This window comes from Protopterus annectens, chromosome 4.part1, assembly GCF_019279795.1.
Source record: "Protopterus annectens isolate FY-2018-M chromosome 4.part1, PAN1.0, whole genome shotgun sequence".
NCBI lineage: Eukaryota > Metazoa > Chordata > Ceratodontiformes > Protopteridae > Protopterus > Protopterus annectens.
The window spans coordinates 512,169,300-512,196,815 of NC_056734.1; the positions used below are offsets into that span (position 1 = coordinate 512,169,300).

Sequence of the window (27,516 nt, forward strand, 5' to 3'; positions counted from 1 at the left end):
TAAGGAAACACTGGACATCCTGACTGTTTCTAAACTGCAAACATGCAACAAAGACAGCTACAGAACAAATTTTAAAATAGATTGACAGTCATAGAGAAAGTTACACTCTGCCCCTGTAAAGAAAAGGACATAAAATTTTACTTCGAAAACTACTCTTTAGGAATTATATAGAGAAGAGCTTAGCTTAAGTAACATAGTAACTCAAAAAAGAAGAAGAATGCCAAGGACCATGGACTAAAACTCCGAAACAGTTTATTACAAAACCAGATTCTGCACGAAGTACACAACAGATAAACGCTTTTATTCACAGTTTACACCACACGCGTTTTCGTCCTGACCTAAGGACTTCATCAGACAAAATACAATGATTTTCATCAGTTTAAATAGTTTACCCAAACTAACACATTAATACTAGATCCAATAAAATCCCTACTTTAAAAATCAAATTAAATTAAATTAAATTAAATTAATTTAAATTAAATTAACTAAACACACTGCACATCTCATGAATATTAACTACTTGGATAAGAAAATTCCTGCCATCAGTATTTGGCTGCATGTTCCTTGAAAGGCTGTCAAAACTTACCCGCCTCTTCAACCTTTCACGTTCTTTAAGTGTTAGAGTATCTGCTTTAGCGATTACTGGAACAACATTCATTTTGTGGTGTACTGCCTTCATAAACTGCAAGTCAAGAGGTTTAAGTCTAGTAGAAATGAAACACATCATCAGAATCACATTTTCCTACAGCCTTCACAGTCTGAATTGGATGTGTTCCACTAAAGATAAAACAGATACATTCTTATCATACCATATTATCTGATATTGCATGCCTCAAATCAAATCATGATTATACTTCTTGTCATAAGCTTCTCTCTCTTCCTGTGTAAGCAATCAGTACTGAAGCACACCAAGTCATTATGTGCCGATGATGTGAGTGCGTGACTCCTGAGCTCTCCAGATTTGTTCTGACCATTAGCAAACAATTTCTGGGAATCACGATTTAAAAATGAAGATTTGACACCTAAACTGCTAACAAGTACCATACAAGCAAACTTGTTCTACTTAAAGGAAATTTCAACAGCCAATGATGGATGTATGAGCCATGCAAACAACAGGACACTGGGGGTCAGTATTTGGGATTAAGGACAGTTCCCTCATATATATATATACATACACATATATATATACATATATATATATATATATATATATATATATATATATATATATATATAAATATATATATATATATAAATATATAAAACAGAAGCATTCTTAACATGCCAGCTGATCTAAGAAAAGACCTTCCCATTATAAATCCTAACTTCAGTACATCTCCACCAACCACATTTAAGGCACTTTATTTCTGTAAAACTTCGTACTGCGATGGTGATGCTGCGGTAGCGTTGTCACCTCACAGTAAGACGTCCTGTTCGATTCTCAGCTAGAGCGTCTTCTGTGTGGAGACATGCGTGAATGGGCGTACCTTCGTTGAAGGTTGTGCGTCATGGCCGGCAACTCGGCACGTAAAATTCTACTACCAATCATTAGCGGACCGGAGTTCCGCTGTGGCGACCCCTAACCAGAAAAAGCCGAAAGACACATTTCTGTAAAACCTCATGACATGGGACAGCATTTATACCCACCCTCAAGTCTTCTAGTTCACTCTATACCACTAGTGGCACCTTCCTGCAAAAATGAGGAAATAAAGACTTGACAACTACATAATAAACTTGTCTGAAATGAAAGGAACTAAATTCACAGGACTGATGCTTGTGGAAAAACATATCCACAACGCGTTGGAAGAAGTGTATTCCTGACCCATTATGCAGAGCCCTTTTAGATCAACTGAGAACTCTACCTTTTATAAGTAACTTTGAAGACCCACCATGATGGGTCTTAGGCTAGGCAGAATCCATACCAATACCTGAATGAAGATGATTCCATAAGCAAAGTGACCAGACAGCCCAGTACTGGAACACTGGACTTACAAAGGCACAGCGAAGACAATGCTTGAATACATACACTAAAGACCATATCGATGTGACATGGATACCTGCAACAGGAAATCCTATAGTGTGTGAAAGCAAAAAAAAAAAAATTTGCATTTTGCAATCAACCTGGAAAATACCTGCTCAGCAAACAAACACTCTCCTCTCTCCTGTATAAAGGAAATGAACGGGTCCATCTCCCTGAACTGCACCTGATGCAGGCAATGCACGAGCTGCCTCTGCAAAGCCCAGATGTGAAGCTAGATATCACAGAACCATGTGTTATGAAGCACCCAAGCAGCGGGAATGAGGGGAAATACATAAAGGAATCTCTAAAGCCACGTGAAAATACATCCACAGCAACTTCCCTTTATCCTGCTGATCCAAACAAAAAGGGGATGCTTGCATTCTCTTAAGTGGTAAGGTTGTCAATCTCCAGGGTATCACACACCAGAAGGCACTGCTCAGGAATGTGAACTCTTGAGAGAACACCACATCTCGTTTATGACCAGCTCCTGAATGAGCACTGGCCTCCCTGCGAGGGGATTACAATCCTGGAGATTAAACAAACTGAGCCTCATCTTTTTGTTTTAATTACGACATGACATGTCAGTTTTCTGACAAAATGTGGAAAGGCACTGGGCACAGATTTTTCTCTAAGGTCTTTAAAACCATAAGTACTACTCTTCACTCCAGCTGGTTGATCCAGAGCTCTTTTCTCCAAGGAAGACCACAAAACCTGCAATGAAAAGGAGTGCAGATAAGCCCACATCTGCCAACAAGATATCCCCCATAAAACCTGATGTATAGTTAACCAAGTAAAAAGTTTAGACCCACCAGCAGCCTGGCAAGAACTGCCCAGCACTTCACAGCCTAGCGACAAGTCTGACATCATAAGCACAGCCTTGATTAATGACTGCCAGCTCTGAATGCACAGAGGACATACAGAAGATTCTGGCAAGTCACCAAGTCAAGAAGGCAAAGTAGAGGGTGAGCCTGAACCATGGTCTGTGTTCTATCCAGTTTGCCAAGTCTACTGTCCAACTTTGTCAGAGACTTTCTTCTGGCCAAAAGTCAGAAATGATTTTCTCCAATTTATGTTCACCAGTAAAGACTGCAACTTAATTCCAGGAAATGGACAGGGCATCCAGAAGCTTTCTGTCCAGACACTAACAGACAATTCTTATGAGGTGCCATAGCCAACATCTTGAAGACTATGGGTGCTGAAGTAACTCCAAAATGAGAGTACTGCAGTGCTGCCCACTCAGGCAGATCTGAAGTAAACTCTTGCATGGGAGCCAAACACTTGTGTGGAAAAAAAAATCTTATGTTTAGCAATGCCACTCAGCTACTTTTGCAAGAAATGAGCATCCAGGATGTACTTTCTGAGCTCCTCCTTCATGAAGAAAAGTTCTCATTTATGCCTTCTAGTTCAAGCACATGCTCAATCTTGTGGTCCTCAAAAGAATGTTACAGACAAAATTATGACCACAAACAATATTTCATTGCAGAAACTATAAACACACTCCTCAAGATGACCCTCTGTGTTGGGGGGGGGGGGGGGGGGCATGTGCAGTGCTCATTAAAGCTGGTTGCTTCCTTAGGTTGCCAAATTTACTGATAAATTAAACAGCTTTTGGCAAGTCCATGAGTAAGGCTGTCATTTCCTGGTTAGTGATGGATTGTGTGATGGAATCCAAATACCATAAAGATAATGGTCATGACCCAGAATGGGGTTTGTCATGATACTCTATATTCCACTAACAGAACTAAAAAAAAAAAAAATTGTGACAATGCTGCAGTAGCAAGTAGTCTGGAGACTAACCTAGAATGGACTGCTGTAAACAAGAATGCCGAAGTGTGGTCACTACTGATGAATACATAGAATTTAAAGTTCTATGGTATACTGGAATGTGAGAAAAAAATGAACTTGATAAAAATGTAAAAAAAAAAAAAAAAAAAAGGTGAAGCAGATGGGCTTTGAGAAAAACTTCTTGGTGAAATATATGCAACTGCCAAAGTCTGGAGTTAGATATGGGGAAAAAGTACCAGTTCTGATAAAAATGTTGACCAGCTAGAGAAAAGTAAATACTATGGAAGGTCATTTAATAAGGAAGAAATACTTCTGTGGTTGTGAGACCTGGGTTAGTGAAACATGACTATTCTGAGGCAATACTGCAACATTACTTACAATCTGTGGATGTGATACAAGAATATAAATGGAGAAAACAAATATAGCCATCATTCTTGTCAGGAACCTGGATGCAGACATCAGAATAAGGGAACTGCAGGTGAAAGTAACTCTTACAAATGGAACAAAATAAGGAGACTGCTGAATTAAGAGTGTCAAGAAAGTGATCGAAAGGGAGGATAGACCTAACTTAACTGAAGAGATATTTGCACATGCGTGCTATTCCAGAAACAGGAAGACTAGACAGACTGCAAAATTCTACCTGAAGGCATGAACTGGGGTACGTTAGGGGTATAGTCGGTTAAAAAATTACAATTGTGTACACTTACCATAAATGTAGATGTTCGAGTGCAGTCACTGTTGCAATCATCACATTTGGGTTATCTGCTTGCAGTAGCCCTCAGTCAACCTGATTAACAACGTCTTGGTTCCTGTGTCAGTTGCTGTCCTTTCTTCTGTGACGTCAGGGGGATAAAAAGTACAGTTTTGTACCTACCATAAATGTAGATGTTCGAGGATCCACATTGCTGCAGTCCTTACTATTGGGTAGTCCGCTGTCCAGTCGGCCCGAATACCAGAGTATAAGGCTGACGTCGGTCAGGGCGCATTAGACTGACGTCAGTACGTCAGGGTACTAATGCGCATGACCGACGTCATATCCTCAGTCTTTTCTTGCCCCAGATGTCAGAAGACCCTAAAAAGACAAGGCCCAAAATACCTGCACCAAACATATGTACAATATATACAAAAAGATATATACAAAAATATCAGCATATAACCTCACCCACACAACCACCCCTAAACACAGAGGGGAAGGAGGGAGGGTAAATTGGACTGCAGCAATGTGGATCCTCGAACATCTACATTTATGGTAGGTACAAAACTGTACTATGTTCTTCGCTCCACATTGCTGCAGTCCTTACTATTGGGTAGAATCCCAAAGCAGAGGTAAGGGAGGCTGGCAAATCATAAAGAAGTAGGAGCTGACAACATGCCTTGCAAAACAGCTGTGGCAAAACCAGCCCTAGACTTAGAGTAGATAGGAAGGTGATAATGCTTAGAGAAAGTATGCACTGAACTCCAAGTAGCTGCCTCCAAAATATCCTTAGTTGCCACCCCCTTAGAAATGCTGTTGAAGTGGCAGTAGCCCTAGTGGAATGAGGCCTAATCCCAGCTGGAATCTCCTTGCCATGATGGGAATAACAAAATGCAATGCAAAACCCAATCCACCTAGAAATAGTTTGTTTTGACACAGGCTTGCCCTGCGAACTCAAAGCAAAAGAAACAAACAACTGCTGAGACTGCCTAAAATCCTTAGTCCTGCTTAAATAATAACGCAATTGCCTGTGTACATCTAAAGTGTGCAAAATCTTTTCCCCTTTATTTTGGGGGTCTGCATAAAAAGTAGGCAAATGAATAGTTTGGTTTAAAGCCACACTAGAAACCACCTTAGGCATAAAGGAAGGATTAGTACGTAATGATACCCTATCCTTATGGAAAATCAAAAGGGCTCTACTGCCATAAGGGCCTGCAACTCAGACACCCTTCTTGCAGAAGTAATAGCCAACAGAAAAGCAGTCTTCCATGACAAGTATTTCAATTCAGCAGTAGCCGCAGGCTCAAAAGGTTGTAGAATAAGTTTTTCCAACACAAAATTGAGATCCCAAGCAGGAGTAGGAGCTCTACGTGGGGGTCTTATATTCTTTGCCCCTCTAAGAAACTGCTTGAACAAAGGATGCGAAAACAATGGTGGGTCACAATCATAGTGAGCTGAAATTGCTGCAGCATGAATCTTAATGGAAGAGAAGGACAAACCTTTGTCCAATAACTCAGTAAGATATTGAAGAGCCACACTCAAATTAGGCTCAGAAATCTCCAAATTCTTTGCTGTACTCCAAAATAAAAATCTCTTCCATTTTTCTGCGTACACTTTCCTTGTACTAGGTCTTCTAGCTTCCATAATCACATTTAAAACTTGTTGAGGAAGTTGAGACCTGCTGTGTTTCAACACAGAATATGCCAGGCTGTTAGATGAAGAGAGTGAAGCTTGACATTGAGCAGATGACCGTCCTTCTGAGATAACAGATGAGGAATCAAAGGTAAAGGCCATGGAGGCTTCCTTACCAGACTCCTTAGTAGTGGGTACCAGTGTTGCCGAGGCCAATCTGGAGCTATCAAAATCATCCTTGGCTTGTCTTGTCTGACTTTTAATAGCACCTTTGGAAGAAGAGGCAGAGGTGGAAAGGCATATACATGAAGGTTTTTCCAACTGAAAGACAGAGCATCCACTTTCCAAGCTGTGTGATGAAACCCCTTTGTGCAAAACTTTGGCAGCTGGTGGTTTAGTGGAGAAGCGAACAGATCTATGTCTGGAGTTCCCCATGACACTGTCAATTTCTGAAATACATGAAGATCCAGTTTCTACTCGTGGGGATCCATGATTTGTCTGCTTAACACATCTGCTAAGGAGTTCTGTGCTCCCGGCAGAAACCTTGCCTGAAGAGTTAGTTGCAAGCTTAGCGCAGTCTCCCATAAAATCATTGCTTGCCTGCATAGAGGATAATAATGTGTTCCCCCTTGCTTGTTGATGTACCACATGACAGTTGTGTTGTCCGTTAGAATCAACACCTGCCCTGGAAGAAGTAACTCCTTGAAAGCCATTAATGCAAACTGGACTGCTAACATCTCCTTCATGTTGATATGTAGATGCTGTAGTCTGGCAGGCCACTTGTCTTGTATCCACTTTCCATTCAGATGAGCTCCCCAAGCAATGTCCGAGGCATCTGTCGTTAAAATCTGACTCGCCTCTGGCCGGGTCACAGAGAGTTCCTTGTTTAGGTGACATTCCTGAGCCCACCACAAAAATTCTTTTTGAAGGCAAGGTATTATTTGAATGACAGTGTCCAAATCCTGGCAGTGCTGTGTCCATACATTTTTGAGATACCATTGTAGCTTCCTCATATGCAGTTTGGCATTGGGAAGCACCAGAATACAAGATGCCATGAACCCTAATGCTTGAAGGACTGTCCTTGCAGTCAGCACGGACTGATGAGATAGGTGATGGAAGTAAAGTGATAGACTCTTTTGTTTGTCCGGGGTTAAAAGGCCATCTGGGCTGCTGTATTCAGTCTCACACCCAGAAAGCACATGTCTTGAGAGGGTACTAGACTGGACTTTATTTCGTTCACAGAATACCCTAGGCATCTTAGCACTGCTATAACATATTCCAGATGCTGTAGAAGGTCTTCCTTTTCTTGAGCCAGAATCAGGCAGTCGTCCAAGTAAGGATAGATTTGAATTCCTTTTAGCCTGAAGTAAGCTATCACTGGAGCCAGAACCTTTGTGAATACTCTGGGCAGTAGATAAGCCAAAGGGCAATGCAGAGAACTGATAATGAGAATTTCCAGCTCGAAAACGCAGATACTTCCTGCAACTTAGTCTGATAGGCACATGAAGGTAAGCTTCCTTGAGATCTAAAGTTACCATCCAGTGATCTTTGCCCAGAAGAGGTAAAAGCTGTTGTAACGTCAACATCTTGAACTTGGGAATGTCCAGATAAGTGTTGAGGATAGATAAATCCAAAATTGGTCTCCACGTGTTCCCCTTCTTTGGCACTAGGAACAGGCGAGAATAAAATCCTAGGCCCCTTTCTGATACAGGGACTGGCTGAATGGCCCCTATTTGGAGTAACTGAGAAATTTGCTTGTGAGCCTCTTTCCTTTGTGGAGGAGGAACGTCTGGCATGCCTTTGAAAGGGGCAATGTATGGAAATAAAACCTGTAACCGTGGTGAATGATATCCAACACCCATCTGTCTTGAGTAATTAAATCCCAATTTTCCTTGAAAAGAGACAGTCTTCCTCCCAAAGGAGCTGCCAGACGAGAATCTACTGGCAGCTGAAAAGGCAGGTCATTGGGTCTGTTTACGAAAGGACTGACCCCTGCCCTCACCAGAAGTCTGAGCAGGTGAACTCCTGTTCTAGGCCTAAAAGAACCTTGAGCTCTGCCCCTACCACGTCTAGACCTACCCCTAGACTGGGAATCATAAGCAGGATATGTCCATCCCTTAGTAGGCCAATTTCTACTAAACTTCGGTGGCTGCACCTGCAAAAAGTCTTTAACAGTTTGCATAGACTTAGCTTTGTCCTCCATTTTCTTTAAAACTGCTTCCACAGGCGAACCAAACAACACATCCGACTGTAAAGGAGCATCCAAAATCCTTGTCTTAACATGCTCAGCTAAATTCTGATCCCTCAACCAGGCATGCCTGCGAAGAACAGAACTAGTGGCAGCCACCCTCGAGGAGGCCTGTACAGCATCAAAACCACATTGCAAGGAATGCTTACCCACTTGTTCAGACACATGAACTAAATCCAGCAACTCTTTACACTCAATACCTTCCGCCAAAGCATCCACCTTAGATTTCAGTTGTGAAAGAAGATAATTTTGATATTTAAGCATGTGAAACTGACAATTCAACGCCCTCATGGCTAAAGTGGAAGAAGTATACACTTTCTTTCCCCATCTATCCAAAGCCCTTGCCTCTTTATCAGTGGGAACAGGGTTTTTAACCACAGAGGCCTTAACACCTTTAGGTCCCTGAGAAACAGTTTCCGGGTCTGCCCTAGGACTCTTAAAAAGATACTTATGAGCTTCAGGCACCCTATAGTACCTATCAGGTTTAACAGGAGCAGGAGGCAAAGAATCAGGGTTCAGGGAAGCCTCTGCAAAAACATCTTCCACCACATTCAATACAGGAGGTATAGCTAAGGGCCTATGCTGGGGCAAAACAAGAATTCCATAAGCCTTTTCCTGGAATCAGAGTAATCCTGGCCTTCCCATTTAAAGTGCTCCCTCATGGAATGCAGAGTCTCTGAAAATGAGAAATCCTCAGGAGGAGAAGCTGTAGGAGTGGAATCATCCACATCAGAATCAGAATAAGGAGGATACTCCTGCAAATCTTCCAGAAGACTCAGAAGCCTCTGAACACTGTTCAAAACTATCAAACTCGGTTCCACCCTAGGCCTCTTATCAGGAGGGGGCATAGAACCTCTAATCATAGTAATCAAATCTTCTGCCATTTTAAGCATATGTTTCTTAGGCACAGAACCTGAAATGCTAGGAGAAGCCCCCACTGAAGCTGAACTTGGCCTACCTCTCAAAGAAGTTTTGGCAACAGAAGGAGAGGCTCTCACTACCTTGGGAAGAGAGGGAAGAACAGTTACCTGAGAAGCCCCCTCAGCCTGGCCTACCTCCTGAGAAGGCACATCCTGTAACAGTAAAGTCTCTGCCTGAGACTCCAAAGAAACTCCTGGCAAAACCTCTGGCTCCACTGAGCCTTCTAAAGAACCGACGTCCGGGACTGCCGGTTCATCAACCCTAGGCTTCGCTGTTTTGTCCTTGCGCTTCTTGGACGAAGCGGGCGTCGGAGCATCCGACGGCATTTTATAATTGCAACGCTTCCCAAACACTAACCTGGCACAGTCTAACCGTCTCTTAATAGTGCGCTTGTTAAACCTAGCACAAGAGCGGCATCCAACAACGTCGTGCTCAGGCCCTAAACAAGGTATACACAAGGTATGGTAATCCCTATGAGGTATCTGTTTCCCACAAGAAATACAGTTATTCACTTTTTCTGACATCCGGTTAAATACTGAGGCAAGAAAAAACCAAAATGTTCCCCAACGGGGTACTTAGCCAACTCTGATTCGGTCTGAAACTCCGCTGAAATATTTCAGAACGCCAACCTGCACTCGCAAAACTGCTTCTGCATCGGACCATGCGGCAAAAAAGACTGAGGATATGACGTCGGTCATGCGCATTAGTACCCTGACGTACTGACGTCAGTCTAATGCGCCCTGACCGACGTCAGCCTTATACTCTGGTATTCGGGCCGACTGGACAGCGGACTACCCAATAGTAAGGACTGCAGCAATGTGGAACGAAGAACATCATGCAGCAGACGCCATTACATCAGTTTTTCTTGTCCCAGATGTCAGGGCCCCCCAATGGGAAGCAATTAAATCTATAAATAAACAAGGATATACCTCCAAAAATAAAGCAAATACACCAAAAAGCTTTTTGAGCATAGTAAAGGAGAGTAGAGGTATAGCCAAAAGAAGTAAGGGGGCTGAAGGGAGGGTAACCAGGACTGCAACAGTGAATACACTCGAACATCTACATTTATGGTAAGTGTACACAACTGTGCTACGTTCTTTGTGTTTCACTGTTGCAGTCATCACATTTGGGTAGATTCCCTAAGCTAAGGATGGGAGGAGGAATTTAGATAACTTTAGGACCAGCTATAAGGCCCTGCAAGACTGCAGTGGAAAAGGCAGCTCTGGATTAAGAGAAAATTGGCAGATGGTAATGCTTGGTGAAAGTATGTACAGAACTCCAGGTAGCAGCTTCTAGGATGTCCGTGGTAGGGATGCCTCTGAGAAAGGCTGTAGAGAAAGATGCAGCCCTGGTTGAGTGGGGTCTGATCCCCTGTGGGATAGGTTTTCCATGGTGCTTGTAGCAGAAATAAATGCAATGGCCTATCCATTTCGAAATGGTTTGCTTTGAAACAGCCTTACCCTCTGCCCCTGCAGCAAAAGCCACCAGCAGTTGTTCAGATTTCCTTTGAGGTTTAGTCCTGTCCAAGTAGAATCCAAGTTGTTTGTGCACATCTAAAGAGTGCAGTATCCGTTCCCTTTTGTTCTGTGGATTAGGAAAGAAGGTTGGCAAATGAGTGGACTGATTAAGGGCCACACTGGATACCACCTTGGGCATGAAGGAAACCCTGTCCGCATGAAAGATGATGAAAGGTCCCACTGCCATAAGGGCCTGTAATTCAGATACCCTTCTTGCTAAATTGATTGTTAAAAGGAAAGCTGTTTTCCAAGAAAGGAATTTTAAGTCTGCACTAGCAGCTGGCTTGAGAAGAGGAAGAGTGAGTTTTCTCCAATACAAAGTTGAGGTCCCAGGCTGGAGTTGGAGCTCTCCTGGGTGGTCGGAAATTTTTGGCCCCTCTGAGGAACTGCTGGAGCAGTGGATGAGAGAAGAAGGGAGGTTCTGTGTTACAATGAGCTGAAATAGCTGAGGCGTGGATTTTGATGGAGGAGAAAGACAGGCCCCTGTGAAGCATCTCAGTTAAGTACTGTAAAATCTGAAGTAAATTGGGCACTGCTGTGCTCATCCCTTGAGACTGATTCCAGGCACAGAATCTTTTCCATTTTTCAGCATAAGATTTTCTAGTACTAGGCCTCCTTGCCTCTAAAATGATATCCATCACTGGTTTACTGAGGGATGGTAAAGGAGACGTTAGGTAATTAGCCAGGCTGCTAGGTTCAGTTTGTGAAGCTGAGGGTGCAGAATCTGGTTCGCCTGCTGAGACAATAGGGTAGGAGGCTGAGGCAGGTGCCATGGAGCCAACAGTGACACACTGCGCAAGAGGGGGTACCAGTGTTGGCGTGGCCAGTCTGGTGCAATCAAAACTGTCTTTGTTTTGTCTTGTTTGAACCTTAGTAGTAGTTTGGAGAGCAGAGGCAGAGGAGGAAAGGTATAAACTGATTTTCCAGCTGAAGGACAGAGCATCCACTTTCCAGGCTTGCTTGTGGAGAGTCCTTGTGCAGAATTTATCCAATTGACAGTTCTGGGGGGAGGCAAATAGGTCTATATCTGGGCTCCCCCATTTGCTTGTCAACATGTTGAAAATCCTTGGTTCCAGTTTCCACTTGTGTGGGTCCATGAGGTTTCTGCTTAGTTCATCTGCCAGTATGTTTAGTTTTCCTGGCAGGAATTGAGCTTGCAGATGCACTTGGTAGCTTAGGGCTGTGTTCCACAATGCCATGGCTAGTCTGCAGAGGGGGTAAGAATGTGTACCCCCCCTGCTTGTTTATGTACCACATAACAGTGGCCTTGCCCGTCTTTACCATTAATTGTCCTGGAAGAATGTGGTCCTTGAAGGCTGTCAGTGCATTTTGTACAGCTAACATTTCTTTTTGACTGATATGCAGGTGCATTTGACTTTAGTTCCATTTGCCCTGAATGCACTCCCTTGCTAGGTGAGCCCCCCATGCATAGTCTGATGAGTCTGTTAGGGTTTGGGCGGCAAGGGGTGATGTGAATGGTAGTCCCTTGTTTTGGTGGCAGGCCTCAGCCCACAAAAGGAACTCTAGGCATAGGCAAGGTACGACAGGAATCATTGCTTCTAGATCCTGAGAATGCTGACACCATAGGCTTTTTAGATACCACTGTAGTTTCCTCATATGCAGTCTTGCATATGGAATTAGTAGAATGCAGGAGGCCATGAACCTTAATGCTTGTAGTATTTGCCTTGCAGATAGCAGGGTTTTTGTGGCCACTTGTTTGAAGTAGTTTGTCACATGAATTTGTTTCTCTGGCATGAGGAAAGCCATCTGGAAAGTTGTATTCAAGCTTGCACCCAGGAATATAATTTGTTGACAGGGTACCAGATGTGATTTATTTTTGTGTATGGTGTACCCCAGACAAGTTAGCACCCTTTGTACAAAGGCCAGATGATTCAAAAGTATGCCCCTGGCTTTCTGCCTAAATTAGACAATCGTCCATGTATGGGTATATTTGAATATTTCCTTGCCTGCAAAATGTAATGACTGGAGCTAGGCACTTTGTGAATACCCTGGGCGCAGTAGATAAGCCAAAGGGCAGTGCAGAGAACTGATAGTGAATGTAGCCTGCTTTGAAGCATAGGTATCTTCTGCAAGATTCCCTGATTGGCATGTGCCGGTATGCTTCCTTTAAATCTAGTGTTGCCAACCAGGCGTCTTTGCCTAGCATAGGGAGCAACTGGTGAAGAGTCAGCATCTTGAATTTTGGAATCACCAAAAAGGTGTTTAGAGTAGACAGGTACAGGATAGGACTCCATGAATTGTCCTTTCTGGGTACCAAGAAAAGTCTCTAGTAGAAACCTTGTCCCTTTTCCTCTTCTTGTACCAACTGAATAACCCCCATGCTTAAGAGAGAAACTACTTGCTTTTGGGCCTCTGCTCACTGATTTGGGGGTAAGATCTGGCCACCCGCCGCTTTTGGTGTTGGTAACGTGTGAAAGTGAAATCTGTATCCATGGGACAGTATATTTAAAACCCATTTGTCCTGGGTAATGAGTTTCCAGTTCTTTGCATGAAGAGCAATCTTTCCCCCAGAAAGGCAGTCAGGTGAGAAGTGCTTGGAAGTTTTAAAAAGAAGTCACTGAGACAGTTGACCATAGGGGGGAGTTTTATTACTCCCAGATTTGGAAGTGGAGGTCCCCCACTGCTTAGTCCTGTGCGTACCCTGGGACTGAAGCCTGGGAGCTCTGCTAGATCTGGTTTTGGACTGAGAAGGTCTGGAAGAGGCAGGAAAGGACCAATTCTTGGAAGGCCAATGCCTACTAAACCTTGGAGGTTGTACTTGTAAAAAATCTTTAACAGTTTGCATACATTTAGCTTTTCCTCCATCTTTTTAAGAAGAACTTCTGCCTTGTTGCCAAACAGGCGGTCCTGGTTTAAGGGAGCATCCAGTAATTTTGCTTTAACATAATCTGGCAAGGATTGCTCCTTAAGCCAAGCATGCCTTCTAAGTATAGACCCAGTTACTGCAGCCCTGCAAGATGGCTCTAGTGAATCAACTTGTTCAGCTGAATGCAGTAAATCCTGTAAATCCTTATTTTCAGCACAATCAGGAATCAATGTCATTTTCTGTTTAAGCAATCCAATAATATGCTGCTGATACTTTAACATATGAAACTGGCAGTTTAAGGCCCTAATGGCCAAAGTTGCAGAAGTGTATACCTTCTTACCCCATCTATCCAGCGTTCTGGAGTCTCTATCAGAGGAGATAGGGTTTTTGGCAGTAGTAGCTTTAATGCCCTTGGGTCCCTATGAAATGGTCTCAGGATCCGCAGTAGGATTTTTAAAAAGGAACTTGAGAGAGTCAGGGACCCTGTAATATCTATCCGGTTTTCTGGGAGCAGGAAGTAAAGAATCAGGGGCCAAGTTAGATTCCAAAAAGGCACCATCAACAATGTCTAGTACAGGAGGTATGGCTAAAGGCCTGTGCTGGAGCAGGAGTAAGAAATCCCTAAGCCTCTTTTTAAGATCAGAGAAATCTTGACTTTCCCAATTAAAATGCTCCCCGAGAGTTTGCAAGGTTTCACCAAAAGAGAAATCCACTGGGGGGGGCAGAGGGAATAGACTCCTAAGCATCAGAATCCTCATTGGTCGGTAAGGGTAAATCTTGGTCATTAGAGGAAACAGAAAATTCAGAATCCTGGTCAGAAGTATCATAAGCAAACTTAGTCCTAGGTCTCTTAGAGGGGGAAGGCTGGCTTCCCCTGATTAACGTAATAAGGTCTTCAGCCATTCTTATCATTTGTTCTTTAGGCACAGAGGCCTGACCATACAGTCTGGGCATCAGTTTTCTATGCATGGTTCGAGTTTTAGGCCTTGAAGAAGATCGCATCAGTTTAATACACCAGTCAGTAGACCCGAATACACCCTCAGAAGCTGGTGCCTGCACAGCGGCTCCAGACCCATCCAAGGTAGAGACATCCGCAGGTTCCACAGTTGAAGCATCTCGTGGCACATGGACTCCGAATGGGTTTCAGTAGAGGCCTGTGAATCTGAAGTAGCGGGTATCAGGGGCTGCAAAAGTGCCTCACTGAGTACCAGCAAACTGATGACTGGCTTAGGAAAAGCATCGTCGACAGCTTTGGACCTAGGCGGCCTGTTGTCTTTATCTTTGCGTTTTTTCGGAATGTCTGTAGTCGGATGGCTTACCGAAGACGCATCAGGATAATTGAACAGAGCAGCAAAATATTTAGAAGCGAAAATATACCGATGACAGATAGTTCATGGTTTAAATAAGGCACAAAACCGACAGTGAGGTACGTCGTGGTCAGGGCCTAGATAAGGAATACAGTACGAATGAAAATCTTTATGTGGTACTTGCTTTCCACAAGTAATGCAATTATTTACTTTTACTGACATCGGTTTAGAGCAAGAAAAAAAGTTTCCCCAATGGGGCTTTTAGTTGAAGACTTCGGTTCTGAAACTCGAAAATGAAAATTTCAGGAGTCGGCCGACCGTCACTTGCGAACTGCTTCGGGCACCGCACGGCAAGAAAGACTGATGCAATGGTGTCGGCTGCATGTTTTATACCCCTGATGACCTAATGTCATGGAAGAAGGGACAGCAACCGACGCAGGACCCAAGACTTTGTTAATCAGGCCGACTGAGGGCTACTGCACGCAGATAACCCAAATGTGATGACTGCAACAGTGAAACACGAAGAACATCAAGGTATGAAAACTATTCAATGAGTATATCAGGGCTAAAATGGCCTCAGCATTAATTAAGCAACAGCTTTTAAATTCTATTGCTAGGTTTATTGCGCATCGAAAATATTAAATGCTTACGTAGAGATACTAAATTCATAATGTTACATGCTTGATTAGATTTCTGTTAACTGTAATTAAAGATGCACGTCAGACACAGTAGTTAAGTAGGTACTTTCTACTTCTAATTAACGTTACAGCATATGAGAAAATGTAATCAAAAAAGCATGAAGGAGTACCCATAATGGAAAAGTACATGTTTTAGTTTATTTAAAAAGGGTGAACTACCATTACATTTTATAAATTACTTAAGTTTTGAAATGATTTTTGGATATAGTTTGTGAACTTAGTAAATGGCAATATGTAAAAAAAAGATTTTTCAGACAAATTAGTTTGTTTAGGCTTGTGAAATCAAACAATTAACCAGACAGTACTACTATTCAAGATGAACTGTAGAAGTTGAATTAAGAGTTTTCTTGTAAATGTTATTGAAGGTGCAATGTTACAAGTCTGAGTTCACTTACGTTAACTGTTAATTGAATTTTATGCTGAGAGAACCACAGCTGGAGTGGGTATTTTATAGTGGATGATGCTAATCAATGGCATAATATGTTAAAAACTGTAGCTACAACCTGTTCTAGAAATTTAACACAGTGTAGTGTGCCTCTCTGCACAATTTAAATAGTGAAACTTAGAGCAGGCATTTGGGTTTCTTATATGCATCAACCCCAGTCTGAATAAACCGATTAAAGGGTGAAGTTCTTAAATCAGTATGTACAGATCAAAGTTTGGGCAAATCAAATACGATATGCCTCATGTGTAAAGCCATGGAAAGACTTGTTGTGGAATTAATCAATAAAGATATAGACAACCTCCAAATAGTGGATCCATCTCGGTTTTGGATTCATCAAGGGCAGGTAATGCTTACTCAACCTTGTGGACTTTTTTTTTTTTGAAATGGTCACCAAAAGAATGGATGAAGGCAAAATGGTAGACACCACATACATTGACCTGGACTAAGCTTTTGAAACCATTCCCCACACAAGCATAGTAGAAAAGCTAAACAAACTGGGAATAAACCCCTATTGTCCAAATGGCTCACAGGCAGGATGCAAATAATCAAAACAGTGGAAGTTACTTCCACAAAGAAACCAACCAGTCGCTAATGGAGTCCCCCAGGAATCTGTGCTGGGACCTCTCCTGTTTGCAATCTATTTTTCTGAAGTAAAAGTCAGCACCAAAGGGCTCTGGTTGACAGTCTGCAGAGGAATGCAAGCTAGGGGGAAGTCACAGAATACCCAAAATGACCTAGCCTTCATGCAGGACAGTCTGTCCCAAATAACTGGTGCCAGAATCATGGACAAACTAAACACCAAAAAACTGCATTACTGTATCTTTTGGAAGTCATCTACCCCAGAGAACTACCACATTGACAATACACCCCGAAGAGTTGACCAAGTTGTTCAGGATTTGGGAACTTGCATGGACATTAACTTTTGACCAACGTGTCCATAAGAAAGTCGTTCTATTTTGCACAGCTTATAAACAAAGAGATTGTGTCTATAGCTAGGGGATATCACTGCACCCCTTTACTCAGCCCTCATTAGGCCAATCATTGAATATAATGCCCCCAAAGGCATGCATCTGTCCAGACACATGCAACAACTGCAACTCCCACAAAGTTACCTTACTAAAAGGATACAAGACCTAAACATGTCCTACATGGACTAACAAAGCCTCATCACTATCTTACAGATTGCCAAGAGGTGACCTGTGTCTGGCACACAAGGCATCCTCTGACCCATTACTGATGGATTTACTGCACATCAGCAAGTCAAATGTCATCAGCAATACTCTGTCTAGGGATCTAAACAGTTTGGGGGCTCAGGCATATCTTACAGATGATACCGCTGCTGTGAACAGACTCTCCTAAAACAAAGTTCATCTTTGTCCATATTCAAGCATAACATGGCTCTATGGATGGGAAACAGAAAATTTACCCCAGGACTGCCCTCTGTACTACTAATGGACAGAGGTAGCTCCTAAATGCTTCATCAAATTATTTATGGTACAATTCCAGTAATTCTCATTAGGGGTAATATATAATTATTGACAATGGGATGGGCAAGGCCAATCTATAACCAAATGGGATAGGTTATTTTGAGCACAAAAAGGGAAATTAGTTGGGCTCAAAATAGCATGTAAGGGCAGCTAGCCTAGTACTTGCCTATGAACCTACAAAGAGCATATATAAAAAAAGACTAACAGATTGTGTATTAAGATTTATTTTTCAGTTAGTGATGTCAATCTAACAATGAACCTACAAAAACTCAGAAACGATAACCACTACAGCACAGTCTGAATAGTACACAACATGCTAAGACTGAAACTGTTGTACATGCAAGTGTTGAATGACAAATGGATAGTAGAAAAGGAATCCTTCAAAGAACATTAGACCAGACGTATCTTTGAACTTGCATTTGTAGTTAATTATAGTTAAGAGTTCCTTATGCAAAGGTTACTGGTATTTAAGATGCTAACGGATAAAAAAAACATTAGAAAAGACTGGGTAAGGTGAAGTTCCTAATGATGATCGGGTAGATTTAAAATTTAATGTACATAAACAGATTTATTTTTACGTTGTACAGACCAAACCAAGTATCAGTACAGCTTATGAAGAGCTGCAGCACACAGTTTGAGGCATAAAAGTTAAGACACTGATTTAAACCTCGTTTAAAGAATGATATGAAGTAATGAAAAGCATGATGAAAAATGCTACCTTACAAAATGATGACACTACTGACTGAAGATTTGGTTTTCAATAGGATGATCTGCAATAAGCTTGGTTATTCCTGACTGCTACAATGGCTTATGATGTACTGTTGAAAACTACAGTTTATTTTATTTATTTATTTTACATTTGTTGACCAGGCTAGTCTAGCTGGATATATGTCCATTTTCAGTAGAGGCCCGGGGAGAAAAGCTCCACATAGAAAACTAACAGAAACAGTACATTAAAACATTAATTACAAGAATATTATGAGATGATTACAAGTGTTCCAAGGTAACAAAACATATAAAAAAACAGTTGTTATATGGCATAAGTTAATTTGGTTGAATCACATTTGTGTGACTCAATTTAAATGCTTTTGGTTTTGAGAGAAAGGCTGTTTAGCTGAACTATGTCCTGTGTGATTTCTACTCGATTGACAAAGTGGTGTATCCAGGAGTTTGTGTGCAAGTGCCTATATTCTAGGGTTAGAGATGGGCAAGAGGATAGATTTAGTCTGTGTGTGTTTTATGTTTACAGTTAGGTAAGGGGATAGATTTAGTGCATATACTAGTATGACTGTTAGGGGATAGCTGTAGTGTTTGTGAGCATGTGGTGAATGTCCTAGCTGTCTTGTGCAGTGGCAGTATTATGGAAAGGGCTTTTTTTTTTTAATTTAAGCTGCACACTGGCATTAGAGGCAGGGTTAGGGTTATCATACATTACTAAGGTGGAGCAGGGGGCGCAGATAAAGTGACTTCCTGATGCAATTTTGCCTCTGGGGAGACACTAAATTTACAACTGACACACTGGTAAGTCCAATCAGCATACACCATTTTGAACACTAAAGACGTGATTAATTTTTTCAACCATCTTTATTCATGCAGTCACCATACCTCTCAACTGTATAGATTTTCTTAGACTGTCCAGTTTTTGCCTCATATTTTGGTGTGTTCCTCATAAAATCTGTACTTTTCTGGCAAATAGCTGAGGAGTGAAGTCATTACATAATGACAAACATTTGAGTTTAAGACTCCACATCCTTCAGAAAATTCATGCTAATGCAAAACCTATTATATCATCAAATTTCTAAGTTTGTAAGAGCAATATTTAAAATCTGTCCCTATTTGTCCCCCATCATTTTAGGCTTTGTCCAGATTTTTTACTCTGAGAGGTATGGCAATCACCACATTTCAAACCGCAATATGACATCATATACACTAACTAAAAAGAAAACAAACCTGCTTCCGTTACTGTCAGGAAGTATATTTTTGATTTCTAACAATGTCCATTCACACAGTTACATAAAAATTGCTCAATTACTACCTTTCCTTAATCGCCACTCCTCCTCTTGAATAGTTTTCTGCACTGTTTCCCAAAAATTCCATTTATTTCTGAGATATTTGCTCCTTTCCTTTTTCAATGATCCTATTTCTAGTACTTCTTTCTCCTTTACAATATCAAAGCTTTTGATAAATTTAAAGTAGCTTTTGATTTCCAATTTCTAGTAACTGCTTATTTGGCAACCAACAGCATTAAACTTAGGAAGGCCTTACTATGTCTAGGCAATTCAGGTCCTATATCTCAAGTCAAAAGAATCTTTACCTTACATACTACCATTTGTACCCCCATTTTGGTCAAAGTACTCTATTAGGAATTAATGAAATTTGTCAAGTCATTACATTCCCAAAAAACTTGCTCCCTATTACTGTTCTCTTCCCATCACACCTCCAGCATTTGCTATCTGGTGAAAAAAATACTCTTATGTCTATCTGCACACACATCCATGCAAAAATTCTAAACCTTCTTCAGAACTTCCTTGTATTGTGAGCCCTAATTCTTGGAAAAGAAGCTACATTATCAATAAGAGAAATTCAGGAATTGCTGATTCTAGAAAGAATGTGCAGTTTATTATTTGTTTTAAGAAAGGCACAATATTCTGCACCGACTACAAATGCATAAATTATGCAGTGTAAGAATGCAGCAGCAGATTATGACTATGAAGAGTTGTACAATTCCTTTGTAAGAAAGGAGAAAGTTGTTAGAACAAATGAAGAAAGGTGCAGGCATTCGAAGGAGGAGACCTGACTGTCAAAAGATGCAAGTGTATGTAGAACCAAAAAAATTAATAGTACACAGTTGCAGGAACTAAAACAAGATGCAGATGAGATAAATGTGAGAGTCAGATAATGTGTCAAAGAAGAATGCATTGCAAATCTAATAGAAATAAAAAGAGGATCCATTGGAGGAAGTACCTGGATGGCAATCAAGGCCAAAGATGCCCTGGTACAAACAAAACTGAAGCCTCGTGTGCTAGATGTGGCTCTAAGCAATAAATCGTGTAAAATATAAAGTAGAAATAAATACACTTTTTAGAAGATGCAAAAGCCTAAGCAGGCTTGTTCAGACGTGTACACTGCTAAAATGAAATATGAAAAACCAACAAATATTTTTTTCTGGTACTATGGAATATAGTTTATGCAGTCACGTCATAATATTCTTGAGCTATTAAGTCTAGAATTTAAGTCAAACTGCTGAAAACAGTGCTGAGGATTAAAGAGAACTACTGAGCTTTGTGAAGATAGGTGAAGGCTGCCAGCCTAGCCAGACAGAAGTTTGTAGATAATTCTGTCATTTGTAAATATTAATATAAGCCACAGGCCTGTTCTCTTAAATGGGAAAAAATGGTGTTAAATGTGGAACTGCAAAAATGTAACAGTGCACTCTGCTGTAACAAAGCTGATAAGTTAACTCGGAGCTGAGATGTCCAGATAAAGGCATTCTGCCTATTGTTCTGAGGCCAGAGCTAATGGCTAGAATTTGCATGTATAAAAAGGGCTAGTAACCTCTGAGAGTCTGTTAGCCTGGGAACCAGAAATAAATTATGTAATCTGAAACGAATCAGTGGTGCCGTTATCAATTTAAGGACAGAAAGAATAAGAGCATTTGAGCATTTGTCTTGAGAACATCCAACTCACCACTCTGCCTGTGTCTATATGTATGTAGGATTTTAGAACTGTGTTTTCACTTAGAAATAGCTAGGAATTAGGAAGATTAGACCAAGTGTTTTTCTGTGTTGATGTCAGAACTTTTCTACTGTATAATTTCAAGTATTTCTCTGTGATCTCGGAACTGTTGACTGGCACTGTGTAGTAAGAAGTATTGTCTTATGTTTTTATTACTTATTATTAAATATTTTTAAATCTTTCACCTGTGGCTGTTTTGTGTAGAGATAATTTAAGCTCTAAGAGTACATTGCATGTATATAGTGATACTGTACCAAGTCACTCCAAATAAGTCTTGACTGTTTGGTTGCACTTACCATTTGGATAATAACATTGCACAGTATAATTGGACACCCTTTCATAAAGGCCTTTGAGTAGCTGATAAATATTAGCTGGGTGGTGGCACGGATTTCTACTGTATAGTCTGGGTAAAAGGGGCACAAGCTGGAGAACCTGTGCCAGCCTTCCCCAGGTGTGTCTGTGTGGTTGCATAAACTCTTATCTCAACGTGTGTGTGTGTGAGTCAACTACTTGGGCAGGGACACAAAGCACTGGTTGGACAGAGAGGGTGCTGGAGGTTTTAGCTTGCCCACTAGGCTGAGATCTGGACCCTATAGCTGTGCCAGTGGGGAGTCTTACTGGGGACCTGGAGAGAAAGGGAGAAACCAGCCCTAGACTGACTGTGATCTTTGTGTGTTCTTAAGGGAAATTGTACTTTACTGTGCATTTATTATCCTTTCCCTATATGGATGCCCTTCACTGGTATTAGTGGTGAGGATTGAGGATCCTTCATTGCTAGGCCAAGTGCATGGGTGTCACAAGCTTAAAGCAGAAATGGATGCAAAGTTCAGTATAAGATAGTATTATGCTTATGGCCGGTCTTTTCTAAAATATTCTAGTCATCAAGTTTCACCTCTGGGTTAAAAGATGCTAACATATCTTACTAAATAAGAAATGCAAGATTTTTCCACACTGTCGCACTTAAGGTAACCAACACTGTGGGCTGTTTGGTTTTTGAGATGGCTAGAAATGATGAACTCGCTTCACAGTGAAAAAGTGCACATAAAGAGAATTACTCTCACCAAATATCTCTGATACACAGTATAACTATTTACAGTTTTAGGAGATTTTCTAAGAAAATATTACAAATAAGACTCAGTACTATGTTGCATGCACCAATTATATTACAAGTATGTCTCAGAAGCGGAATAAAGCATGAAGAGGGAATCCCTGTTATTCTATCTCTAAACAATGTCACTTGGGATCTTCCAGATAACTGCATACTTTATGCAGACAATTTTTCCTAGGTCATACTCGCAGGTTACTTAAATCAATACCTACCTCTAAAAGGGTTTTAAGAACACTGGAATGGATTACATGTCAATATACGTTCAATGAACATTAATAAATCCACTGTAATGTTATTCGGAACTAAGAGGTGTCCCATGGTGCAACCAATCAGTACTTGACAGTGACCTAAAGCCCCACTTCATTTGCTACACAGCAAAAACAGCCAGGAATAACCTGGGAGCAAACACTACCATTTCTTTCCCACAGTTAGCAATAGTCTCTAAAGGTTCTGACTCACTTCAACGTAACTGATAAAATAGCCCACCTCCTCACTACAGAAGCAATACATGCCATAACCTACTGTGGAATATTCTCTCAAACAGTTCCTTACAATATTCTCAGAACCTATACATTCTCCAATGCCCAAAGATTGCAATTCACAGATTCATCCATCTCAGCCCTTAACGAACACGACTGACAATTAAACTAACTTGATACTACCAGAAGGAAAGGCTACTTTCCCTGACCTGTATGGTCACTATTATCACCTCTCAAAAATCAACTTCCTTCTACGAATGACGCACTCAAGCTTAGAAATTATGATGGCAACTTCCTTATCAGACCAGCCTACAAACTTGCCATAGCGGAATTGTCATCTACTAAATTAGCACCATCAAGCTGGAATAAAATCCCTACAAACATTAGGAGCTGTATCTCAACTGAGACTTTCCACAAAGTCAGTAAGAAGTCTCACTGGTTTTGACAATAAGGGATAAAAGAACAAACACCACTTCCTTTTAACTTCTCTAAACATGAAATTAGTAACATCGACAACTGGTAAAGCCATATCCATATTAACAGTATATAGTTTAAACAATGACATCAATATATTTTCCTGCCTTCCTCTTCAAACTGCACTATCCTCAATTTCTTATCTTCTCTCCCTGCTCTATTCTTCTAAACTTTTCATTTGGGAGGTTTGAATTTGTCCATAGCCTGCAAAACATTTAGTACTGTGCAACAAATCTTCAATAAAATTAATATATTTTCATATAACTATTTCACTCCTCCTAAATTTGTAAAACCACATGTATTTGTAAATATGCACATCTAATTTAACCATTTGAGTTCCTAATATTTCTCTCTCATATTTCACTAAATTTATTTTCTCACATTTTCCTTGTGAAGTAAATACCTTAACTATTGTTCCAAATCCTCCATGAAAGTCTACTTGTATCAAGATTATATCACCCTAGATGGGACTCAAACCCACAATCTCAGGCTTAGGAGGGCAATACCTTGTGCATTAGGCCACTGGGGCACTGACAGCTATCCTCTTTCTTTCCACCTTCACCTATAACTTTATATACCTTTCCTCTTCAACTGCTTTCTACCATAAATAAGCAAACATTATACAGTATATTAATGAACATAATCAGTACTTTGCCTCTATTAGTTTCAATTATAATGCTACTTTGTTAGCCTGCTTAAAAATTATAATACCAACATGTTATTTACCTACAGCTATTTTACTGCTTATATTTGTTTTTCATACAGCAGTAATTATCACTACCTTCATCCAAAAGTTCTATCCAGATGATTGTACCAACTCAAATTACTGCATACATCTAACTGCAATAACATGTCCTTTTATCAATGCATTTTTGAAGTCTACATCACTGTCCATTTATCTTGCCTGTATCTATCTCTGGACCAGCATGCTTACTTGGGTAACAAATGTTAAAATAAACTAATGCACATGGAAAGCTCAAGTACTATTAAAATGCAATTAGAGACAACATAATGGGTAAACAGTGTAATAACTACTACACATTAAGACAACCTGCATTTTTATTGTCTGTAAAAATAATAAAATGATTAAAGACAAAACATTACTCATTGTTTACATGAGAAGAAGTGGTCTAAAGAATGTCAAATACCAAGTTATTTTCAGTACCAGATGGATACCAGGGCTTCTGTCATGGAATGATAGATAAACTAGTTTCACAAGTCCTACTTACCTGTAACAGTTACTACCTTATTGGCATTTAGATATTAATGCCCTGCTACCTACCTCTGGCAGTCTAGACAGGCTCAGAGCTCCTCCCCCTGTCTGTGGGTGAGATGGACAATCACCTGGCAGTACCAGGACTGCCTTACAGACTCATACACAAGACCCTTTCAGTTTTTTTAGGGTCCAGCAGGAAGAGAACATGGAAACACAAGCTTTGCAAATACCTACTGTGCTAAATCCACACACACACACACACACACAAAACTTATGCCTACAGAGCAGTGCTTAACAGCAACCCAGACGCCAAACTATACACATCCAAAAACGGTGGTGGTGGGTGGGTACTGCCAGTAAGGTAGTGTGTTCTACAACCTCTACTGTTACATGTAAGTAGGGCTTACACTAATGAACCATGTTCAAACAACACACTGCCTTGCATTCGTGTAGATTCCTACAGCTTACACAACCTGGTAGGAGGAAGGGTAAAGGTTGAAGAGCCCCTGGAGAATGGCCCTAGTGATTCCTGCTCTGGATTTAGAAAAGCTTTTAATGCTTCATAAAGGTATGGAAAGAGGACCAACTTGCTGCTTCTAAAATACTTTGAATCAGTTCCTTTTCAATATGCCACTAAAGAGGAAAATGCCCAAACAAAGTAGAAAGGGCTGCTGCCAAACCTAGGGAGCCTATAACAAGAAAAATAACCAGAGATCATGTAGCAGTATTAGACAAATTTCAGAAATTTTATGAAATTTTTAAAGCAGAGAAGTGTATAAATCAAGAAAAAGCACAAATGGAAATATTTACAGAAGACTTAAATATGCCAAGGTTAGAGGCAGATGAGGCTCAACAACAGTTAAGGTAAGAGGAGATGACAAAAATGATGATGTATAACCAATCTATAGGAAAGTGTCCAGAAACAGATGTTATTCAAGTGGAGGTTTGGAAGTTGAGAGGAAATAAAGTGATAATCTGGGAGGTTGTGTTTAGCAGCATTTTAAAAGGAGGGGAGGCACCAAAATCCTGGAAAAAAAGCTGTGGTGGCTGTAGCAGGTAAAGACAGTGAAGACCCAGCTGATCCAGCTTCATATAGTCTTATTTCAATTTAAACCATGATAACAAATTGCTTATGTCTATAAAGGTTAAAATGGCAAAGGTGATGCCAGAATTGATCGACACAGACCAATGTGGTTTTGTGGAGAGGGAGGCAAACATCTGACAATATTGATAGAACAATGATCGAGAGAGAAGCAGACTGTAGGAAAATACCACCATTACTGGTGGGTCTTGATGCACAGAAAAGTACAGTTTTGTACCTACCATAAATGTAGATGTTCGAAGATCCACATTGCTGCAGTCCTTACACTTGGGTAGTCCGCTGTCCTCGGTCGGCCCGAATATCAAAGTATAAGGCTGACGTCGGTCAAGGCGCATTTGACTGACATCAGGACGTCAGGGTACAAATGCGCATGACCGACGTCATATCCTCAGTCTTTTCTTGCCCCAGATGTCAGAAGACCCTAAAAAGAAAGGTCAAAACCAAAAGACAGCAAACAAACAACCAACCATCCTGGCACTAAAAATATGTACAATATATACAATATACACCATATTGACAACCCAACCCACACAACCGCCTCTAACTACAGAGGGGAAGGCGGGAGGTAATTGGACTGCAGCAATGTGGATCTTGAACATCTACATTTATGGTAGGTACAAAACTGTACTATGTTCTTCATCTCACATTGCTGCAGTCCTTACACTTGGGTAGAATCCCAAAGCAGAGGTAAGGGAGGATGGCCAAACTATAAGGAAGCAGGAGCTGCCAAAATGCCCTGCAAAACAGCAGTGGCAAAACCAGCCCTAGATTTAGAATAAAGTGGAAGGTGATAATGCCTAGAGAAAGTATGCACTGAACTCCAAGTAGCTGCCTCCAAAATATCCTTAGTTGCCACCCCTCAAAAAGCTGTCGAAGTGGCAGTAGCCCTAGTGGAATGAGGCCTAATCCCAGCTGGAATCTCCTTGCCATGATGGGAATAACAGAAAGCAATGCAAAACCCAATCCACTTAGAAATAGTTTGTTTTGACACAGGCTTGCCCTGAGAACTCAAAGCAAAAGAAACAAATAACTGCTGAGACTGCCTGAACCCTTTAGTTCTGTCCAAATAATATCTCAACTGCCTGTGTACATCTAAAGTGTGCAAAATCTTTTCCCCTCTATTTTGGGGATTTGCATAAAAAGTAGGCAAATGAATAGTTTGGTTTAAAGCCACACTAGAAACCACTTTAGGCATAAAGGAAGGATTAGTACGTAAAGATACCCTATCCTTATGGAAAATTAAGAAAGGCTCAACCGCCATAAGGGCCTGCAACTCAGAAACCCTTCTTGCAGAGGTAATGGCCAACAAAAAAGCAGTCTTCCATGATAAATATTTCAACTCGGTAGTAGCTGCAGGCTCAAAAGGTTGTAGAGTGAGTTTCTCCAACACAAAATTAAGATCCCAAGCAGGAGTAGGAGCTCTACGTGGGGGTCTTATAGTCTTTGCCCCTCTAAGAAATTGCTTGAACAAAGGATGAGAAAACAATGGTGGGTCACAATCATAGTGAGCCGAAATTGCTGCAGCATGAACCTTAATAGAAGAGAAGGACAAACCTTTGTCCAGTAACTCAGTAAGATATTGAAGAGCCACACTTAAATTAGGCTCAGAAACATCAAAATCCTTTGCTGCACTCCAAAATAAAAATCTCTTCCATTTATCTGCGTACACTTTCCTTGTACTAGGCCTTCTAGCTTCCAAAATAACATTCAAAACTTGCTGTGGAAGTTGAGACCCACTTTGGTTCAAAACAGAATATGCCAGGCTGTTAGGTGAAGAGAGTGAAGCTTGACATTGAGCAAATGACTGTCCTCCTGAGACAA

The 27,516-nt window shown here is 40.9% G+C and overlaps 1 protein-coding gene across 1 annotated transcript in view; it reads right to left on the reverse strand.

The window, feature by feature from the left end:
- LOC122801242 (septin-2-like) overlaps positions 1-27,516 on the reverse strand; it is a 919,510-nt gene that overhangs the window by 514,986 nt on the left and 377,008 nt on the right. The window contains exon 4 of the mRNA XM_044070794.1: positions 587-704. Within this exon, the coding sequence (XP_043926729.1) occupies positions 587-704 (118 nt within the window). The remainder of the gene's footprint in view (positions 1-586; positions 705-27,516) is intronic.